At 36.7% G+C, this 17,949-nt stretch overlaps 1 protein-coding gene across 4 annotated transcripts in view; it reads left to right on the plus strand.

The window, feature by feature from the left end:
• The window catches only part of DNAH12 (dynein axonemal heavy chain 12), a 214,949-nt gene that overhangs the window by 96,599 nt on the left and 100,401 nt on the right, over positions 1-17,949 (plus strand). For all 4 annotated transcript variants that reach the window (XM_058726464.1, XM_058726466.1, XM_058726467.1 and 1 more), the window contains 7 exons: positions 1,034-1,185; positions 5,831-5,969; positions 7,823-7,989; positions 10,844-11,099; positions 13,154-13,453; positions 14,002-14,180; positions 15,622-15,814. In XM_058726464.1, coding sequence (XP_058582447.1) covers positions 1,034-1,185; positions 5,831-5,969; positions 7,823-7,989; positions 10,844-11,099; positions 13,154-13,453; positions 14,002-14,180; positions 15,622-15,814 — 1,386 coding nt within the window. The remainder of the gene's footprint in view (positions 1-1,033; positions 1,186-5,830; positions 5,970-7,822; positions 7,990-10,843; positions 11,100-13,153; positions 13,454-14,001; positions 14,181-15,621; positions 15,815-17,949) is intronic.

Consider the following 17,949-nt stretch of genomic DNA (forward strand, 5'->3'; position numbering starts at 1 on the left):
CCTGCTTGGGATTCTTTCTCTTTCTCTCTCTCTGCCTCTTCCCCCCACACTTGCTCTCTCTCTTCCTCTCTCAAGGATAAATGGACATTAAAAAATAATAATTTGCAAAAAGATTCTTTTAAACAGCAAGCACCTGAATAATCATTTGATTCATGCAAATTTTACTTCAGAGACATACGATCTGTGGAGGGCTTTGTTACAACTTTAACTAAATCTCGGGATTTATAGATAGAGAAGCATGCCTAGAAAGGTGAGTGGCTAGCAGAGCCAGGACTTGAATCCAGCTCTCCTGACTACTAGTGTGGAAATCTTTCCCCAACACCATGCTAATATAGAATTTTAAGAATATGGCCAGAGAGAGAGAGAGAGAGAGAGAGAGAGAGAGAGAGAGAGAGTTTCATCTTCATTAGTCATAGTGGGAAGTGAAAAAAAAAAAATCTCTAAAACTAAAAAATCAAGAGATGATCACACAATTAGATTCTTTGAGTTGGAGGTGAATCCCAAAATGTCCAGCTTAAAGAGGCAAAGGTGGTTGCTACTGGAGAGGAGAAAACGAGAGTGGGAAACTGCTCTTTTTCTTAACCTTTGTAAAAGTTTTAACTCTAAAATATGTGCATATGTAACTTTGATAAAAATAAAAGCTAAAACCTAAAAAAAATAAGAATATGAATTACTAAAGACATATACACTCAAACTTGGAAAATTACCACCATCCAGACACATACCATATACATACACAATTTGCTGGAAAACAGGAAAAGATTTTTCAATGCCAGCCATAGCACTGAAGCAGGGGGATAATTAATCCAAAGATAAATGTGTGTTTCTTAAATAGGGTGGTGGATTCATAGGTGCTTATTAATCTACTTCATGACTATAAAATGTCATGTTATTTTAGATGAATTATTCTTACAGAAAGTTTTTATTATGATAGACTAGGGTTTTTAAAAGCGAATATGATAACAGTATGTTAAAAAGAGACTTTCAGATATCAAGTGCATGATTCTATTTTAAAACTTATGTTCTCTTGTAGTTGAAGAACCGAGGTCGCTGGGTCCACTGGAATGAATTAATTAAAAGTGCTTATCTAGGAGAAAAACATGTCAAGATTCAAGATATAATAGTCCCTACAATGGACACAATTAGATATACATTTCTAATGGATTTGAGTATTACCTATGCAAAGTAAGAAATTCTTATGAAAATGCATTTTAAATATAACAGTGCCATTCTAATAGGATCATAGGATTTTTGAAGTAAACTTAAAGGTAATCCATTTTCAGATAATGGAGACCCTCGGGGACTAATTGACATGCTAGCAGTGACCTCTGTTACTAGTGGTAAACCTAGAATCTAGGTTTTTCTCCTGCCTACTCCAGAAAATTACCCGCCATATTTGTTGCCTCATAAACCACTTTATATTTCTTGTATTTGTAACAGCAGACTAAAAGTCAGTTGCAGTTGGTGAAAGGCGTGCATTCTACTCACAAGTTCAATATGCTCCTGAGTATCAGACACACTATGATCCACAACCTCCCACTTAGAATTTTTCAAGTATGTCCTATGCCAGTTAGTTCTTCACAGCTTAAGATGAACGTGGAGATCTCAGACTTAAATCAGAAGAGCCCATCAAAGAAGAGGACAGGAAACTGATCAAAAGTCTAGTCTGTACTGTAGGCATATTCATACCAACTTTCTTAATAACATTTCTGTAGTTATTTTTCTTTTAAAACATTAGGCATAATTTATCATTGATGCTATTTAAATGAGACAAGCTTACATAGTGTGCATGAATGTCATGGTTTATTTGTTTTTGATGAAGAACCTGTTTTTACGTGAATTTTGTGACAATTTTATCTTTTTAATTAAAGAAGAAACAGAAAAAAATAGCCCGTGAGGTACATTATTTCTATTGTTAGATTAAACATTTTTTTAATCCAGTATAATTAACATACAGTGTTATACGTTAGTTTCAGGTTTACAATATAGTGATTCAAAACTTCTATACATTACTCAGTGCTTATTTGTTAAAATTTTACACGTAGAGGCTAATATTGAAAAGAAAAAGGAACGGAAGGCACTTGCCAATTCTGGGGATATCCTAGTATAAGAATTCTTTTCCCCTTTTGTGCCATGAACCATTTGTCAGAATAATGCTTTTTTAAAATGTTTTTATTATTTTTTAGAATAATGCTTTTAAATGAATACATACAAGTACAAAATTGTGAAGGAAAGGACATATTGAAATACATTTACTAAAATATTGAACAAATTTGACCTATGTTTCTGTAATTCATGTTTGTTAACACATTAAGATCGATGATCTAGCAGTGAGTCTGATGCCCATCACAATTTTGAAGAAGTAATAAGCATAAGTGATATTTTTGAGATACCTGTAACCATTGTAATATTTAGAATATTATCTGTGATTTCTATTGGTGACAAAGACACAGGTACTATTGATACAATTGCTCCATTTTAGTTAAGGATAGTAAAAGCAAAGATACAACTTTTTTGTCATCCAAGTTCACAGATTCTCTGAATGCTAGGAATTTCTTCCATTGGTCCTGGGCCCCAAGTTAAGAACAGTATTTTATTTTATTTATTTTTTAATTTTTTTAATGTTTGTTTATTTTTGAGAGACAGAGCATGAGCAGGGGAGGGGCAGAGAGCGAGGGAGGCACAGAATACAGAGCAGGCTCGAGGCTCTGAGCTGTCAGCATGGAGCCCGAGGTGGGACACAAACTCACAAACTGTGAGATCATGACCTGAGCAGAGGTCAGATGCTCAACCAACTGAGTCACCCAGGTGCCCCAAGAACAGGATTTTATTAAAAAAATTTTTTTTAACAAATAGTTGTCTATAAGGCAAGTGTTACTCAGACTGAAACATGTAGATGAAGTTTCAGGGGCCACCATAGTTCTTTTTTTTTTTTTTTTTTTTTTTCTAATTTCTATTTAATTTATTTTTTTAATTTACATCCAAGTTAGCATATAGTGTAACAATGATTTCTGGAGTAGATTCCTTAATGCCCCTTGCCCTTTTAGCCTGTCTCCCTTCCCACAACCCCTCCAGCAACCCTCTGTTTTCCATATTTAAGAGTCTCTTATGTTTTTGTCCCCCTCCCTGTTTTTATATTGTTTTTGCTTCCCTTCCATTATGTTCATCTGTTTTGTATCTTAAAGTCTTCATATGAGTGAAGTCATATGATATTTCTCTTTCTCTGACTGACTTATTTTGCTTATCATAATAGCCTCTAGTTCCATCCACGTAGTTGCAAATGGCAAGATTTCATTCTTTTTGATTGCTGAGTAATACTCCATTGTATATATATATATATATATACCACATCTTCTTTATCCATTCATCCATTGGTAGACATTTGGGCTCTTTCCATACTTTGGCTATTGTTGATAGCAGTGCTGTAAACATTGGGGTATGTGTGACCTTATGAATCAGCATTCCTGTATCCTTTGGGTAAATTCCTAGTAGTGGAACTCCTGGGTCATAGGGTAGTTTTATTTTTAATTTTTTTTTTTTTTTTTTTTTTTTTTTTTTTAATTTTTTTTTCAACGTTTTTTATTTATTTTTGGGACAGAGAGAGACAGAGCATGAGCGGGGGAGGGTCAGAGAGAGGGAGACACAGAATCAGAAACAGGCTCCGAGCCATCAGCCCAGAGCCCGACGCGGGGCTCGAACTCACAGACCGCAAGATCGTGACCTGGCTGAAGTCGGACGCTTAACCGACTGCGCCACCCAGGCGCCCCTATTTTTAATTTTTTGAGGAACCTCCATACTGTTTTCCAGAGTGGCTGCACCAGCTTGCATTTCCACCAGCAGCACAAAAGAGATCCTCTTTCTCCGCATCCTCGCCAACATCTGTTGTTGCCTGAGTTGTTAATGTTAGCCATTCTGACAGGTGTGAGGTGGTATCTCCTTGTGGTTTTGATTTGTATTTCCCAGATGATGAGTGATGTTGAGCATTTTTTCATGTGTCGGTTGGCCATCTGGATGTCTTCTTTGGAGAAATGTCTATTCATGTCTTTTGCCCATTTCTTCACTGGATTATTTGTGTTTTGGGTGTTGAGTTTGAGAAGTTCTTGATAGATTTGGATACTAACCCTTTATCTGATATGTCATTGGCAAATATCTTCTCCCATTCTGTTGGTTGCCTTTTAGTTTTGCTGATTTTTCCGTCGCTGTGTAGAAGCTTTTTATTTTGATGAGATCCCAATAGTTCATTTTTGCTTTTGTTTCCCTTGCCTCTGGAGACGGGTTGAGTAAGAAGTTGCTGCGGCCAAGGTCAAAGAGGTTTTGCCTGCTTTCTCCTCAAGGATTTTGATGGCTTCCTGTCTTACATTGAGGTCTTTCATCCATTTTGGGTTTATTTTTGTGTATGGTGCAAGAAAGTGGTCCAGGTTCATTCTTCTGCGTGTCACTGTCCAGTTTTCCCAGCACCACTTGCTGAAGAGATTGTCTTTATTCCATTGGATATTCTTTCCTGCTTTGTCAAAGATTAGTTGGCCATATGTTTGTGGGTCCATTTCTGGGTTCTCTATTCTGTTCCATTGATCTGAGTGTCTGTTCTTGTGCCTGTATGGGCCACTGTAGTTCTAAAAGAACTTTAATTTTATGGTGCTTCAGTGATAATTTTTAAAATTAATATTAGCATAATTTGGGTCCCTTAGATGACCGTGTACAACAGGACACTGCTTCTCAGCTTTAGCATCCATCCTTGTGTTTGTCTTTATGTATTGTGGGGTGCCAAATTATCACTCAGAGTGTCGGTATTTAATTTTTAATTCTAAACAAGATTTCCACTGTGATTCCCCACAGTTCTGTGGACATAGGATTTTTTTTTTTCCTTTTTAAATTAGTTATGATCACTCAAGAATGAGAAACCCTGGGGCTTCTGGGTAGCTTAGTCAGTTAAGTTTCTGACTTTGGCTCAGGTTCATGGATTTGAGCCCCACATCCAGCTCTCTGTTGTCAGCACAGAGCCTGCTTCAGATCCTCTGTTCCCCTATCTCTCTGCCCCTCCCCACTTGTACTCTCTCTCTCTAATAAATAAAACATTAAATAAAAAAAAGAATGAGAAACTCTGCTTGAGGCCCCACTGAATTGAGAACTCCTTAGAGTTTACTTTTAGACAAGTGTTTCTTTTTTTTTAATTTTTTAATGTTTATTTATTCTTGAGAGAGAGACAGTGTTTGAGTGGGGGAGGGTCAGAGAGAGAAGGAGACACAGAATCTGAAGCAGGCTCCAGGCTCTGAGCTGTCAGCACAGAGCCTGACGTGGCGCTTTAGACAAATGTTTCTAAAGGCTATTCTAAAATGCTATTTTAGATTTTAAAATCTGGTTAAGAGGTATATATCACTATTAGCTTTAGACTTCATGGTCACCTAGTTTTTACTAACAGTGAAACAGCCTAATCCTGTCTTAATGTCTCACCTTATTAGTCTCTTCCACATTGCACCCGCTTGCCCGTAACTCCAACTGAAAGTACAAAAATACATCCCTTTTCTGAGGAGACAAGCTTTAGCTTTCTTTTCTGAAAAGCAAAGCATGTTATTACTTGTTTATGAGTGGTTTTGCATATAGTAATGTTACATCTGTCCAAATAATAGTTTGATACTATTAAAGTCTCAGTAACAGTAAACGAAGTGTGTGCCAGTCCTCACTTTTTTTCCAGTCTTACATGATTAAAACATGAATTTTTAGATGAAGGTGATTTGATTATTTAAGTTTGCAACCAATTTCAGCCTTCTTCAGTAAAAATGTTATTCTGTCTTTTTCCCTTTCAAATGATATGTTCATTGTTTTCATAAAGGCCATTGCTTTTTGTGGGTCCAACCGGTACAGGAAAATCAGTGTATGTGAAGGATAAACTAATGAATCACTTGGAAAAGGACCAGTATTTCCCTTTTTATATTAATTTCTCTGCACGGACCAGTGCCAACCAGGTTCAGGTTAGTTTAAAGCCAGAAACATGGGTCAATAATGAACTTTTTTACCTTACTTGATTAGTTTTTAAAATTGTATATTAAGGGTGGGAGGGAGGGGAGGGTGGGTGATGGGTATAGAGGAGGGCATCTTTTGGGATGAGCACTGGGTGTTGTATGGAAACCAATTTGATAAATTATGAGCAGCTGTGTAAATCTTCCATAAATTTAAGTAAAACTAAAGAACTCTTGGTTTTTGCATTATAAGTAAGTTTCTGGGTTTTTTTTTAAATTTTTTATTTAGTTTTGAGAAAGAGCACAAGTGGGAGCAGGGGAGGGACAGAGAGAGGGGAACAGAAGGTTCTAAGTGGGCTCTGTGCTGACAGCAGGGAGCCAGATGTGGGGCTCCATGACCTGAGTGGAAGTCAGGGGCTTAATTGCTTAATCAGCTGAGCCACCCAGGCACCCCTATAAGTAAGGTTTTAAAAACAAGTTTTAAGGCAAAAGTTCAAGAGAGCATTTTTTAAAAAATTTATGTTCCCATCTGTATTAATTAAATTTTGGGGTTGAATATTGATTTTTATTTTAAGCTTGCCTATTTAAAAACAAAGGATAAGAGGCACCCCAGTTGAGGCGCCTGGGTGGCTCAATCAGTTAAGCAACCAACTCTTGATTTTGGCTCAGATCATGATCTTACGGTTCCTGGGATGGATCCCCACATCTGGCTCTGTGCTGACATTAGAGTGGGGACTGCTTGGGATTCTCTCTCTTCTGCTTTCTCTGCCCCTTCCTTGCTCACGCACACATGTGTGCACTCTCTCTCAAATAAATTTTGAAAACATAAAAGGACACCAACATAATAATGTTGGAACCACATTCAAAGGAACATTTTTGCATGATTGCTAAATTATTGAGCTTTGTCATCCTTTTTTATAAGCACCAGAAGAAGCCACAGTTGATTTCTTTTTTTTTTTTTAATTTTTTTTTTCAACGTTTTTTATTTATTTTTGGGACAGAGAGAGACAGAGCATGAACGGGGGAGGGGCAGAGAGAGAGGGAGACACAGAATCGGAAACAGACTCCAGGCTCCGAGCCATCAGCCCAGAGCCTGACGCGGGGCTCGAACTCACGGACCGCGAGATTGTGACCTGGCTGAAGTCGGACGCTTAACCGACTTTGCCACCCAGGCGCCCCAGCCACAGTTGATTTCTTAACTGCAGAAGACACCGGGGGAGAGAAAGAGAGAACAAGAAATTTCAACTGTTCTTTTTAAACTTTCCTAGAGGGTCCCTAAGGGTGTTTACTGCCTACTGAAGCTCTGTCCATGAAAGATCTTTCAAACTGTGGATTTTTGTATGATCTTAGGTGACAATAGGTGACAGGAACCTAGCAGCTGGGCATCCCCATCTTTGTGCCAAGTTTAAAGTACTGCATGAGACCCTTTCTAGTCACCATTTTAATCATCCATGCCTAAATTCATGTGTGTCCATTCTCACCTGACCTATGGGACTCATTTCTGTTGTTTTAAGCCTACAGAATTCCCTTAATTTCAGAGTCGTATAAATTTAGATTCATGCTTTTAGACATTAAGTTAAAGTTAATAGGTATGTTGGGGTATCCAATGAGGAAAATATTTTGCATTTGTGTGCAATATAAATATATAAATAGGTATGTATGTAACAATTCTGAGCCCGTAGAAGGATTTCAGTAAATGCTTTTTGATGTTGAATATAAGGTTTGATATCACCCTAAAAATGAATAAATATAAACACACAAGAGTGCTTCTTGTCATTATTTCCTTATACAATTAGACTGTAAATTCTTTTTTTCCCCCCTAATGTTAAGTATGACTTTAAATACTACTCTTCTTTATATTTTAGAATATTATTATGGCTAGATTGGATAAAAGACGCAAAGGAGTTTTTGGACCACCTATGGGAAAGAAGTGTGTAATTTTTATAGATGACATGAATATGCCTGCATTGGAGAAATACGGAGCTCAACCTCCTATTGAATTATTACGACAATTTTTTGACTGTGGGAACTGGTAACTATTTAACTCAAGTTTTAATTAGCCATGCTAAAGTCATTTTTGTTCTCTTTTTCTATTTGACTCACATCAAAGTAATACATGTTTTCAATATTTATGGAAAAAAATGGTTGCTTAGATTTTCCTCTACAGAAATTTTTAGAAGACTTTTCTATACCTTTTGATGACATTCTGTCCTCTGAACGTGTGAGTTAGATTACTGGGATGGGTAATCCGGTATTGGAAATGTATTTATTCAATAATGTAGTAAACTCTTTCCTTTTCAACTATTATTTTCAGTCACTGAAAATAACTTACAGATTACATCTTTCAAAGTTCCATTCTCCCAGGGCTGAGAATTTGTGGGTAGGCTTCAAACTAAGGAACCATAATCAGCACCCTATGCCTCTGCTGCTTTAAATTTCTGTATTTTATGTGACTGCCATATCTTTGAGATAGGACTGCCATATCTTTGAGAAAGATTTGTCAAAACCATTTTGGTTTTGACAGCAATTTCATAGATAATTCTTCCGCTCCCTCCATCCCATTTTTATGATGATATGATTAGTTTCCAATATGTGAGATATTGTATTTTTTAGTTAGGATTAGTAATTCTTCATTCCCTCCTCTTAAATATACTTCCCTAAGGCCCCAGTGTGCATGGTTTTTCGTTTGTTTGTTTGTTTGTTTGTTAATCAAAGGCAAGGGTAGACTAATGTTGAAGCTAAGTCATATTTTTGAAATACATTTTTGTTATTACTACAGACCCTTGGAATCCTGCCTCCAGGAGATAACTCCTATTCCTTCAAGGTGTTTTTTTTCTATACAAATACATTTTTATTAAAATTTTTTTTTTAACGTTTATTTATTTTTGGGACAGAGAGAGACAGAGCATGAACAGGGGAGGGGCAGAGAGAGAGGGAGACACAGAATCGGAAACAGGCTCCAGGCTCCGAGCCATCAGCCCAGAGCCCGATGCGGGGCTCGAACTCACAGACTGCAAGATCATGACCTGAGCTGAAGTTGGATGCTTAACCGACTGAGCCACCCAGGCGCCCCTACATTTTTATTTTAAAAAACAGACATGTTATACAATGTTTTATAACTTATTTTCACTTAAAAATTTATCTTGAGCACCTATTCATGTTGTTTATTTCATTCATTTTATTGGCCTTTTATTTTTTCATTTCATTGGCTTTTAATACAATTTAGTTGTGTAGATCCTGCCATAATTTATTTAACAAGCCCCCTACTGATAGTTATTAGGGTTGTTGCCAAAAACCAAGTCATATTTTCATACTTTTTGTTAGGAGTACTATTAGACTAAGGACTGCCTATATAGATTTCTCCCACATTCCCTGCCCCCTTTTTGTAAGAACTTCAATATTAAAGGACTTAATTGCCTGTTAGAAATAGGCACATTTTCACTCTGGTTCCAACTAAGTTGAGCCATTTATATATTCCTTTCTGATTAAAACTTCTTTGGAGCTTTGCTATTCCCCCATTGTGTCTCTCTTTACACAACAAAAGCATTACAGGTACTATTTAGGCATCTTTATGTGCTCTGAAGATAAGATCTGAGATGCGAAAACAAAATCAGGACTTTGCTGTAAGTAACCGGATGACTATATAATTTATTGTTCGGACTGGGACATTCCTAAGCACAAAAGGGGAGTGTTATTAATAATCACTCCAGGCAAGCACAAGCCAGAATTGTCCTAGGCAAAATGGCATATGTGGTCACCCTACCTATAACCAGCTACAAACAAGAATGATCTCTCATCCGTGCTTCTGGATTTGGAGTGAGGGAGGAAAAAGTAGAGAGTCAAACTGGAAAGGGAAGGGTAAAATGAAAGGACATTATAGATACCCAGAATTTGGCAACAGAATCAGTGTCACTGGAAGGAGAAATAGGACACTGCTTTAAAAACATTCTCTTCTGGGGTCCGTGGGTGGCTCAGTTGGTTAAGCATCTGACTTAGCTCAGGTCATGATCTCGCGGTCAGTGAATTCCAGCCCCGCGTTGGATTCTGTGCTGACAGCTCAAAGCGTGGAGACTCCTTTGGATTCTGTGTCTCTGGCTGTCTCTGCCCCTGCCCCACTTGCACTCTGTCTCTCTCAAAAATACATAAACATTAAAAAACACACATCACACACATTCTCTTCACAGACTGGTGGTTGCCTGAGGCAGGGGTTGGGGGATGGGTGAAATAGGTGAAGGGAGTCATAAGGTACAAATTTCCAGTTATATAATGGGTAAGTCTGAGGGATGTAATGGATAGCATGGTGAATATAGTTAATAATACTGTATTGCATATTTGAAAGTAGCTAGGAGAGTGGATTTTGAAAGTTATCACAAGAAATATTTTGTCATCATGTGTAGTGATGGATGTTAACTTGACTTACTGAGGTAATTGTTTTGCAATATATACAAATATGGAATCATTATGTTGTGCACCTGAAAGGAATATAATGTTATATCAAATAAAAAAATATTTTTAATTATTTTTGTTTTTCTACTCCAAGCATTTTCTAGGGTTCTTCCCTTTATTTATTTAAAACAAATTTTAAATGTTTGTTTATTTTGGAGAGAGAGAGGCGGGGGAGGGGCAGAGAGAGGGAGACAGAATCCGAAGCAGGCTCCAGGCTCTGAGCTGTAGGCATGAAGCCCAATGCAGGGCTGAAACCCACGAACCAGGAGATCATGACCTGAGCTAAAGTTGGACACTCAACTGACTGAGCCATCCAGTACCCCTAGGGTTCTTTCTTTTAGAGACGCTAAAATCAGATTACATTTCTAGGCAGATCAACATTTCATTCTATCTTTACTGGCTTATAACTGATTGCTTTGGAATTTTTATGTGCTTTCAAGGTATGACCTTAAGGATACAAGTAAAATCACATTGGTTGACATAGAGCTGATGGCTGCCATGGGCCCTCCAGGTGGTGGAAGAAATCCAGTCACTCCTCGTTTTATTCGACATTTCAACATCTGCTCTATTAATACTTTCAGTGACGAAACTATGGTCCGAATCTTCTCCTCAATTGTAGCATTCTACCTTAGGACTCATGAGTTTCCTCCAGAATACTTTTTAATTGGGAACCAACTTGTCAGTGGGACAATGGAGGTGAGCAAATAATGCAATATAAAATGTTTTAGTATTTCATATATTCCTCATTTGGTCCTTTTTTTTTTTTAACATTTTTTTCTTAGTCATTTACTTTGGTCTTTGGTATCTAAGAAACTGTTAAGGAGGCTTGAGAACAGGAAGATCAGAGGCTTTGAAATCAGGGAATCTAACTGGGTTTGAGCCTTGATTGCTATTTTCTAGCTATAAGTGGCCTAGAGAAAGTAATTTGAACTTCTAGAAACTCAGTTTTTTAATCACTAAAATGGAAGATAGCACCTATTTCACAAGGTTGTTATAAGGAAATAATTTAGAATCAGTATCTGCCACACCACAGGGGTTTCCCTAATTGTTAGGTTTCTACCCTGGTGTTTATTAATTTTCTTTTTCTTCCCTTCTAGTCTGCATGTTTGTCTTTAAAAAGAAATAGAGGGAGTGCCTGGCTGGCTTATTTGGTAGAGCATGCAACTCTTGATCTTGGGGTTGTGAGTTCTAGCCTCACATTGGGCATAGAGCCTAGATAGATAGATAGGGAGATAAATAGGTGAGATAGGGAGATAAATAGGGGAGATAGGGAGATAGGGAGATGGTGAGGGTGGGGGACTTTAGCTTATGAATGCATCCTTTTTAGTCATACAACATAATTTAGGAGTAGCAGTGAAAAAATATAATAGTAAGGAAACACAAGGGTGGGAACAGAAAACAAGACTGCCTAATGGCTTTGCATAATTCAGGGTGTGTTATCTGCCTCTATTCAGAGGGCATAGCCAGCCTCATCACCAATGGTAAAAGGGAAAATTGTATAGAAGGTAAGTGAGTGATAGATCACTGAACTAAGCTTTCTGGAGCGTTGATAAAGTGGGGTTCACTGTGGGATCACTGCAACCAGAAGCACAAAACTCCCTAGAATCATTCCATCAGTTTCCGAGAGCATTGTGTCTTTCTGAAGTTTCTCCCTTACTCTGGTGGAAAATTTGTGCTGTTAAAATAGAGAAACTATGAGCAAAGGGATAGTGCATTGAAAGTACTAAACTTATTCTGATACAGAAAAGTTCTTCTATTTATAAAATATGTTATATGTATTTCAGACATCTCCTGGAAAAAGAAGGGAGTTGGTGAGGCAGAAAGGGATCCTTTTTTTGAAGCATTTTATACCTACCACATTGCAGATGCTGGGAGAGGGGGATAATCATAGAACACAGACAAATAAAAAAATAATTTCATTTGAGGTTTTCTGGGGGGCTATATTATAAAAAGACTTAATTTACTTATAGAAAATATTAAAGTTTATTTGGTGAATTTAGCAAATAGTAAAAACATACATTATTTCCATAGTATAGCCAATTGAGATAGAAGGGAGAAGAGGCAGAGAGAAAATAAGAGCAAAGGGAAGGAAGAAGATACATTGATTTGTTTTGAAGTCAAGGGTAGCCAAAGGAAATTGTTTCATCCTTGCCCCCATTTGGAATGATTCAGAATGAGTTATCTGGTTTCACTCTCTACCAAAGTTTTTGCTAATTATTTAATCACAGGTCATTCAGCTTTAAATGGAACAACTGTAATAACTGGGAAATAAACGCATGGTCACTTCTTGGGCTTGGATGGAATTTGATAATATTAAGTTCCTTCGACTTCATAATGCCTGCTATAAACCAAAATAAAAAAAAAAAGCTGTGTGCCATGCTAGACTGGGTACTATACAATTTTCTAAACCAATATAATTTTTTTAAGTTTACTTACTTATTTTGAGAGAGATCATGAGAGCATGTGTGTGAGCAGGGGAGGAGCAGAGAGAGAGGGAGAGAGAATCCCAAGCAGGTTCTGTGCTGTCCAGTAGTGTGGAGCCCAATGTGGGGCTCAATCTCACAAAACCGTGAGATTATGACCTGAATTGAAAGCAAGAGTCAGACACTTAACCAGCTGAGCCACCCAGGTGCCCTCAAACCAATATAATCTGATAGGATAAATAAAATATTTCATATTATATACTATTTGTTACATGACTTTGCTTATTATAATCATTATATTGTTCCATTGTTGTTTTTCATATGCAGGTATATAAACGATCCATGGAAAATCTTTTGCCCACTCCCACAAAATCCCATTACACTTTCAACTTGCGGGATTTTTCACGTGTCATCCGGGGCTGCTTACTCATTGAAAAAGATGCTGTGGAGAGCAAACACACCATGACCCGCTTGTTTGTGCATGAAGTTCTCCGGGTGTTTTATGACCGCCTCGTTAATAACGAGGATCGATACTGGCTGTTCAATTTAATCAAAGCTGTTATAAAGGACCATTTTAAAGAATCATTTGATGGTGTCTTTTCACATTTGAGGAGAGATAATGCACCTGTGAGTATATTTAGTGATTGTATACATATTAAGTTAAAACAGTACAATAGCATGAATTGTGACAATCAACCTATCTTTAAAAAATACTGTCTCCTCTTAACAATCAAATTCTTTTCACTTCCCTCAATGATAGGTGTTTATTTTGAGAAGATTTGTCTTCAGGGGAAATATATATGTAACATAGAAGTTATTTAAAGAATAAAACCTTATATGATAGGGATTAAATGATATAATAAATGCAAAGTACTTAACATGGTGACCATCCCTTAGTAACTACTCAATAAGTGAAAGTCACTCAGAATGACTTTTCTAGGCTCTTGGGGGAAAATCTTATATAACAGAAAAATTTCTGTTCTTTTTGTTTTTTGAGGATATAATATAATTTTAGGAATTAATTTTATAAGTATATTATTTACCTCTCCATTTAAAAGAATTATTTAATTGATAATCATCCTATAACATAGATAAAACAAAATTTTATGTAATATTTCCTTAAATTTATTTTATAAAATGTTGAATTTTGTAACGTGTTGATTTTCATTCTATAGATTTCTGAAGGAGACTTGAGAAATCTCATGTTTGGTGATTATATGAATCCTGATCTTGAAGGAGACGACAGACTTTATGTTGAAATTCCAAATATTCATCATTTTAGTGACATTGTGGAACAATGCTTAGATGAGTATAATCAAACTCACAAGACAAGAATGAATCTTGTCATTTTTAGGTACCTACATTTGGTGTTCATGGTGGAAATTGCTATTTGTAAAATTTTTCTGTGAAATATTTAAAATGTATGAAAAGATATAAAGAAAAATATGGTAGATAATCTTGTACTGGTCATGCAGCTTAAGACATAAAAAATTAGAAATTTATTTGAAGTCCCTTGTGTAGTCAATCCTGTCTCTCTGCATCCCCATCATACCCTGTAGGAGTAAAAGGAACTCATGTCATGTGCTTTTTACTACACATGTGTGTTCCTGAATATATATGCACAGTCTTATTTAGCATGTTTAATTTTTTTAAAGAGTTGTCTTCTTTTTTTTTTTGAGAGACAGAGCCTGAGTAGGGCAGGGGCAGAGAGAGGGAGATAGAATCTGAAGCAGGCTCCAGGCTCTGCTCTGATCTGTCAGTACAGAGCCCAATGTGGGGCTCAAACCCGCAAACTGGGGAATCATGACCTGAGCTGAAGTCAGATGCTTAACTGACCAAGCACCCAGGTGCCCCTGATTTTGCATGTTTAAAACTTTTATAAATAATATACTGTATACATTCTTCAGGTTTTTTCCATATTGTTTGTGAGAGTCACAACAAATGAGTTTTTACTACTAACACAATGTGGTCATTCTTCTGAGATGGACTTTTAGGTGACTTTCTAGCTTTTGCAGTTATAAAAAAAAGATTTGAATATTCATGTCTCTTTGGGTACATGTGTTAGAATTTCTCTAGGTTATATTCCTAAAAGTGAAATTATTGTATTATGGTGTGTAAGGATCTTCTACTTTACTAAGTTTTGCTGAAGTATCTTCAAAAATGATTAAGAGTTTCCATTGTTCTTCACCCTTGCCAACACTAGGATTGCCAGACTTGGTAAGTTTTGCCAATCTAAAGGAGAGTGGAATGGTATCTCACTGTGGCTCCAATTTTAATTTCCCTAATTACTAATGAGGCTGGGTCTTCACAGAAATTGTTAATTTTGTAGATAACTGATTTTCTATTTCTCACATATAAATCCTAGTATTAAAAGATCGAAGAGGGGTCCCTGGCTAGTTCAGTTGGTGGAGCGTGTGACTCTTGATCTTGGAGCTGTAGGTTCAAGCCTCACGTTGGGTGTAGGTGTTACTTAAAAATAAATCTTAAAAAAAGATTGAAGAGATGTTTTTAACAAAAACAGTGATATGGTTTCAGTATAAGTGGTTACAACTGCATTTCATTTCTATAATTTGTACATTACAGTTCCTGAATTTGTACTTTAGTTTTCCTTTGCATCAAATGATTCAATGGTAACATCTTTTGAAAAACCGCACTTTTTGACGATTATCTCTTTAAAATTAGGGTAATAACATGGGATAGCAAAGTTCATCCTTCCAAGAATATAAAATAATAGTTACCTGTAAATATACATTTACATTCGTGTTTTCAAGTATAATAATATTGATATCTCATAGGTATGTATTGGAACATTTATCACGAATATGTCGAATTCTAAAGCAGTCAGGTGGAAATGCCTTGCTTGTTGGACTTGGAGGCAGTGGTCGTCAATCTTTAACCCGTCTGGCTACATCCATGGCAAAAATGCAGATTTTCCAACCAGAAATTTCTAAAAGCTATGGTATGAATGAGTGGAGAGAGGATTTGAAGGTAAAATTATGAAGAAACCTGGTGTCTAAAATAATTATCAGTACTGTGAAGAGAGAGCGAACCTGTATAGCTGTGTGCTGACTACGTTGGTGATGATGATAATATTATCCATAGAGCAGTAACTGTGTGTGCTGAGCACTGCTCTAAGTGCTTTAAATACGCGATCTCATTCTGTAGGTACAACAATTCAGTGAAGCAGGTATGGTTGTCTCTGTTTTACTGATGAGGAAACTGAAGTTGAGGGAAGGTATCCACAGCAGAGCAGGATTTATCATTTGTCTTTTCCACTGCGGCTGCTGATTCTATCTTTATTCTAGTTCAGAGAGATCTCATTTCCAATAAATGTATGTTTTCCAGCAGATTGTTAAATGTGAACCCTGATGGTGATGATGATGTCATTAATGTTGCCCAATTAATGTTGCTTTCCCAGTAACCAATAGAATAGTGGGGTAGATGCCTGGGGCTTCGTCCTCACATGCCTCACATCCCTCACAGAAGGGAGATGATGCAAAATGAAAAATAGAAAGATTGATGGACTTTTTTCACTTACACTCACCCTCACATATGAAGTTTCTATAGCCTAAAAGTTAGCCTAGAGAGCTGGATATGGAAGTGGTAGAATCCAAGCTGATATCAAAGAGGTTTATGTAGACACAGAGCAAAAAATTACAGTGTTTCTTTTTCTGCTCTCACTTTAAGGAACATTTTTGATACATTTACTACCAAATGAACTAACAGATTGAGAAAGCAGCCTTCTTCAGTAGATAGAACATAGACTTTAAAGTTAGGCAGACTCAGTTTTAACTACTGCTTTGCATGTTTTGTTAGCTATCTTGAGCATGTTACTAAATCTATTTGTACTTTAATTTTTCATTTTTAAATGTTTATTTTTGAGAGAGAGAGAGAGAGACAGAGAGAAACAGAGCATGAGTAGGAGAGGGGCAGAAAGAGAAGGAGACACAGAATCCAAAGCAGGCGCCAGGTTCTGAGCTGTCAGCACAGAGTCCGACACGGGGCTTGAACCTGTGAACTGGGAGATCGTGACCTGAGCCGAAATTGGACAGTTAACTGACTGAGCCACGCAGGCGCCCCACTTCATTCATTTTTAAGAATTTATTTTAGGTTATACAACTTGTTGGCAAACAATTGTTAATAGTATTCTACTCAATTAATTAATTAATTTATTTATTATTTTTTTAATTTTTAATTTTAGAGTGAAAGGAGTGCACACAAGCAGGGGAGAGGGGCAGAGAGGGAGAGAGAGAATCGTAAGCAGGCTCCACACTCAGCGTGGAGCCTGACACAAGGCTTGATCCTATGACACTGAGATCATGACCTTAGCCAAAATCAAGAGTCAGACCCTCAAACAACAGTACCATCCATGCTCCCTCTTATAATCCTTTTTAATTTTTGTAGCATGGGTTGTAATGTCCCCTCTTTCATTTCTAATTTTAGTTATTTGAATCTTCTTTCTTTTTTCTTAATCTTGCTAGATTTTATTAATTTTGTTGGTTAAAAAAAACCCTCTAAGTTCCACTGATTTTTTTTTCCTACTGATTTTTTTAATCCCCTATTTTGTTTACCTCTCATCTTTATTGCTTCCTTTTTCTTGCTAGCTTTGGATTTGGTTTATTCAATTTTTGAGGGTCTATGAGGTGTAAAATTAGACTGTTGACTTGAGATCTTTCTTCTGTTTTGATGTGTTTGCAGCTATAAACTTCCCTCTTAGCACTGCTTTTGCTGCACTTCCTAAGTTTTGGTATGTTGACTTTTCATTTTCATTTGTTTCAAGAAATTTTCTAATTTCCCTTGTGATTTCTTCTTTGATCTATTGTTTAATAGTGTGTTAATTGCCATGAATTTGCAGATTTTCCAGTTTTCCTTCTGTTGATTCATAGTTTCGTTCCATTGTGATTAGAACAGGTGCTTGATTTGGTATCAGTGTTCTTAAATTTGTTAAGACTTGTTTGTGGCATAATATGTGATCTGTCCTGGAGAATGTCCTATGTGCATTAGAGAAGAAGGTATATTCTGCTCTTGTTGGGCAGAGTGTTCTATATATGTCTGTCAGGTCCAGTTTGTTTATAGTATTGTTCAAATACTCCTTTTCCTTATTGACATTTTGTCTGGTTCTT

This window comes from Neofelis nebulosa, chromosome 4 (genome assembly GCF_028018385.1).
Source record: "Neofelis nebulosa isolate mNeoNeb1 chromosome 4, mNeoNeb1.pri, whole genome shotgun sequence".
Lineage (NCBI taxonomy): Eukaryota > Metazoa > Chordata > Mammalia > Carnivora > Felidae > Neofelis > Neofelis nebulosa.